General features: G+C 32.1%; 1 protein-coding gene and 1 long non-coding RNA gene across 3 annotated transcripts in view; one reads left to right on the forward strand and one right to left on the reverse strand.

The window, feature by feature from the left end:
• LOC108688033 overlaps positions 1–2,617 on the reverse strand; it is an 8,781-nt gene extending 6,164 nt beyond the window's left edge. Inside the window, exons 1-4 of one of the 2 annotated variants that reach the window (XR_001931768.1) lie at positions 2,383–2,617; positions 1,325–1,366; positions 696–832; positions 251–414 (exon numbers count right to left, since the gene is read on the reverse strand). This is a non-coding gene — a long non-coding RNA (uncharacterized LOC108688033). The remainder of the gene's footprint in view (positions 1–250; positions 415–695; positions 833–1,324; positions 1,367–2,382) is intronic. The other variant, XR_001931767.1, reaches the window with a different exon arrangement.
• Positions 2,618–3,453: 836 nt separating this feature from the next.
• LOC108688051 (protein SMG8) overlaps positions 3,454–5,066 on the forward strand; it is a 5,240-nt gene continuing 3,627 nt past the window's right edge. Inside the window, 5 exon segments of the mRNA XM_018194133.1 lie at positions 3,454–3,539; positions 3,687–3,831; positions 3,900–4,174; positions 4,320–4,550; positions 4,768–5,005. Of these exon segments, the coding sequence (XP_018049622.1) occupies positions 3,499–3,539; positions 3,687–3,831; positions 3,900–4,174; positions 4,320–4,550; positions 4,768–5,005 (930 nt within the window). The 5' untranslated portion in view covers positions 3,454–3,498.

Raw genomic sequence — 5,066 nt, forward strand, 5'->3', positions numbered from 1 at the left:
TATATATTATATATAATTATATATAAAATATTCGTTTTCCCGGTACATAATAGCAGATCAAGATGTTGATCAAGTTGATAAATAGTAATACACAAATCCAAGATTAAATATATATCATAATCGTTTGTAGCTATTCCATTTTAAAATGATGTTAATGAGTCTATAAAGCGTTATATTCATTTCTAATATAATGATAGATCTGTACATTTTACACACAGATTCGTTACCTGATAAAATTTTTGTCACTCACCGACTGATCTCTCAGTATAAAGCCGTCTCCATTATATTTTATTGCACCTTTACTAATTGATTAATGACTTGATCGCAGCCGAGGTGGCTGCGCATATCACAAAAGAAGAAGAAAGACCGATTGATGCGCAGCAGTTGAGTTATCAGTTATGTGATTTCATGATTCTGTAACATACAAATATAAGATACAAGTTAAAATAGCGTTCAAAATAATCAATAATTAAAAAACTAAAAATTTTTATACACATTGAATCTTTCAATAGTTTTTTAATTATATATTCATTAAAATAATTATACATTTTCTCAAAAGTATCTTTATGAGAATAAATTTTCATGTTTTAGATTAATTCTTTTTTTTTAATTATTATTTTTAATTATTGAAATAAAACAACCTAATGGGAAGAAATGACTAATTTTTTATGCAAGCAAGCAATAAGCTTGCTTACCGCAAAGTTGATCCATTGCTTTTCCTGAGCCCCTTTCTCTTTCTCCTCCTCTTCTTCCTCCTCCTTCTCCTTCTCACAAATTATCAAGTCTGCTTTTCATCTCTCTTTTCTTCCCATTGTTTGATTTGTGACAGCATCTATCAATTTTGAAACAAATAGTTTATTAAAATTAAGTGCAGTTGCAAATAAATTGCTAAGAATGCGCCGTTTTGCACTTACAATGCTTGCAAATATCATTTATTCTTGTTTGATATTTGATAAACAAGGATGAACATTAGTTATTGTGTGAGCGTAAAAGCGAAATGCACTCTAAATATTATGCGACCATGTCATATTTTGTTCATATAATCGATGTTAATTAGACATAATGCATAGTTCACTACAGAAAAAAAACAAGAACGCAGGAAATTGTCATGTTTGATACTTTACAAATAAAATTTAGATATTGAAATGCATCTAAGATGGCGAAAGATTTCTGCACAGTTGATTTTACGCGATATGCTATTCGCATGAGTATTGTAAAATACGTGCTCGAACGAATTATCTGCATATTAGTGCCGAAATTATATTATAAAAAATTATTAGATATTTTAATAATTAGATATAAAATTAATATAAATTTTATTTACCAATTCAATAAGTCGCAACAGCACTCATTTGGAGCCAATCATCTCGTATTCGTCGCATTTTGCAAATAAAATATAAATGCATTTAATGTCACATTTATGTTGAAGTGATTTCGTCTCTCGCATTATCAATTTCACACGCCAAGAGTGTACCGCTGCGATACGGTGGCAATGTGCGTCTTTTTCTTAATGAATATTGAATCTATGATTGCGCGGACTAAGTGTTGCAATAAATGACAAATATAGATTTAATATAAGTTTCAATTATCATTTGATCAATCTCGTCTCTTAATTATATTTGTGCTTTATTTACAGATCGAAATGTGTAAATGAATCGTAGTTGTAATTAAGATTAAGAAGAAGGCGAAACAGCTTCGTTTTTGCGCGGTTAACTCCGCGTACCAAAGGCGACGCGAATGACGCGGCGTTGTGACGCTGCATCTACTTCTCGCTCTCGGCCTTGTGTTCATGAATTTTTCGTATTTCGAAATATATTTGATGCTCGAAATACGGAAATAACAATCATAAAGGGCAAGTATATATTATAATATACGCTCTTCTTTTATAATTATATTCCGTATTGCAGATTGATATTCGAAATCTCATTGCCAATTATTCAAGCGATATACTTTCGATGAACAAATTTTAAATATGCGTTCGAACGAATTATTAATATGCAATTACTGAATCTATAATCACGCGATAGTTAAATATCGCGTATGAAAATATATATTCAAATTATATATTCAAGTATTATATAAGTTTTAATTATCATATTTGGTCGCGTGTTTCCACTTGTCTGAAAGTCAGTCCGTTCCGCCGTGTCATCCCCTATCTGCCGTATTTCGCGAATGAAGTGTAAATGCGATCAAAATGGAGAAACGTCGTTTCCTTGTACGGTTAACTTCACGCATAAAAAGCGACGCGAGACGCGACGACACGACATCACGCCACATACTTTCAACCGAATAATCAGTATGCTAATACTGTATTAGACTCTGTATATATACGCGATATTTACATTGTTACGAGAAATAAAGGCAAAGTTAATTATTGATTACCTTAGTAAAGAAATCCAACGATGAACAATCCTTTCGTTTCTCATCGTTTTATATTCAGCAGAAATTTAAAAATGTTACTGTATGGAAAAGTCACAATCGATTCGAAGACAGGGCTGCGAATTTTTCCAACGTCGTTTTATATTTAACAGAGATTAAAATCTGGAGAAAATCAATCGATTCGAAGACAAGGAACAGTGCAAACTTTTCCAACGTTAAAATGACAGGATGTACTCCCGTCTCCTGTTCGAATCGCAAAAACGTGAAGTTATAAATCACACGCTATTTATAGGAGCCGTCAAATGGCAAACCCCACCACTCGCATGCCAACCAATGAGCGCGAGGCCTCGCTGCGGATGCTTATTGGATCGCGCTGGCTTCCGAATGTGGTATATAAATGCTACGCGCAAAAAATTTTTCAGTCTCTTTCAGAAATTGGGCCATGCATTTCGTAAAGGTAGAGAAGCCTGTGTCATTCGGCAAGCGTTTTTATAATGTTAACATGTATTTAGTATATAGTATATTTAGTATATATCACATTACTTATATTGTAAAATTTCAAACATAAAAGAGTGTTTTGAATACGGACTAGAAATTATATTTTTTTTTAAAAACTAATTTGAATAAATAAATGAAGACTATCGAGAAAATTATGAAAGAAAAATCGAACTAATAAAATAACAAGCAACTATAAATTGTGAGTCATTTAAACACTACACAAATATAGAAATATATTTATTACTTAAAGTTGTATAATAAAATTTTAAATGAAAATATTAATATAGCAATACTACTCCACTGAGTTTTATTGTTAGGTATTAAGTATATTATGATAATAATTATTACGCTTACTTGTGTATGAAATGAAAACGACATTAAGTTTTTATATAATATATGCGACATTAGAAAATGAACTTAACGAAATTATATCGGCAGAAAGAAATCTGAGAGAGAACATATTGTTATGTAGTTAACATCCACTTCTTCAGAGGCAGTAGTGCGCGGCAGCATTTTGCAGTTACAGATTTTGGGCCGATTTGTCCTCTCTCAGGTTTCTCTCTTGTGAAACCTAACCTAGTTGTGACTCAGTTCTAAATGTAAACAAGCTTACAACTTACGATGCGTCCACGTAAATTCAAGCTTCCATGTGATGTGGACAGGTACAAAATTACGTGTAAAGAGCAAAAAACATTTCTTTGATGATTCTAAGATTGATTTTACACAATATCAGATAGCATTAATTTTATAAAATTTATCTGAAAGAGAGAAAGAGATGTTCTCTTTTGATTTCCTTATTTTTTTTTTAGTTTTTTGCAGGCCGACAAGAAGGTAGTAATTGTCTCGGTATTCGGTAAATCTCAGTATCGAGCGAAAGGATGCAAGACAGATATGCTGAGTTCTATACTCCAGTTGAACCTCCTGGATGAACCAGAAATAGATCAGCAGTCTGGAGTGAGATATCTTCTTTAACTCTTCATGACTTTCTAATAAATAATATGACCTTATGTTCCCTTTATCAGTGTGAAATTGAGGGATATTATAATCCTAAAGAGAAAACAGTTTGCCTGAATTTAAGAGGATTTCTGGATGCTCATACGCTTCTGGCCGAATATGATAAATTCACGGAGAAGCAGGACTGCAAGGACTTTCTTAGTGTTTGGGCACATATGAAAGATAAATATGCGAGAGCACTCCTAGTGTTATTTCATATATCTCATATAATGGTACTTACTCATCCGACACACACTTTTGACTACAGTTATGTGCATTTATTTCGTGCTATGGACATAGTCAGGTTAGCATCTTGTCGACTTGTTTGTCGATCAACTTTTTGTCGATCAAATTAAATATTTGATTTATATTAAGAAAATATATAGAAATAAAATTTAGAAATTAATTTTTCTTTCAATGAAATAATGATTACAATATATTTGTAACAGGCAAAAAATTTCTCCTCAACTTTCTGATGTATTAAGCTGCATTCATAGTCTACCCAAGGATTGGATCTCGAATGCCAGACCCTGTTCACCACGGGTATTATTTTATTTCGAAACCTGTCCTGCGGTATTTCAGAATCCAGACAATGAAGCTAATATTAAAAAACTAGAGCATTCCCTTGAAGATCAAATTTATCATGTATTAAGGAAAAATAGGATTGTTACGAATATTAGGTATAAAATTAATATATTGTCTTTTTAAGGCCCAATTGCTCTAACATTATTTTAACTTTAAGCGAGACTTAAAATTCTCTCTTTCTTTAGAGAGAGAGAGAGAGAGAGAGAGAGAGAGAGAGAGAGAGAGAGAGAGTGTGTTTTAAGCTTTGCTTAAGTTAATATTGCAATCAAATCAGGTTCAACTAAACATTGAAATCACTTTCTTTGTTGATAGCTCAAATTCCTTGTTTGCGATACCAGCTAATCAGGAATTTGTGTATGTGCATACCGGAAATACAGACTCCAGGGACATGTTGGGTTACATGGCGAGAAAATTAATACAAAGTTGTAAAACCAGTTCCAGTGGTACAACATTGAGAAGCCTCAGTAATCTGGATTCAAACCCTATCATAGTGGATGACACCGAGACTGGTAAATTGATGAAATAAGTGGACATGGAAATAATAAGTGATATATATAAATAAAACATAATTATTGATATATATATATATATATATATATTGTGTGTATATT

The sequence above is a fragment of the Atta colombica genome, unplaced genomic scaffold (assembly GCF_001594045.1).
Source record: "Atta colombica isolate Treedump-2 unplaced genomic scaffold, Acol1.0 scaffold224, whole genome shotgun sequence".
NCBI classification, from domain to species: domain Eukaryota; kingdom Metazoa; phylum Arthropoda; class Insecta; order Hymenoptera; family Formicidae; genus Atta; species Atta colombica.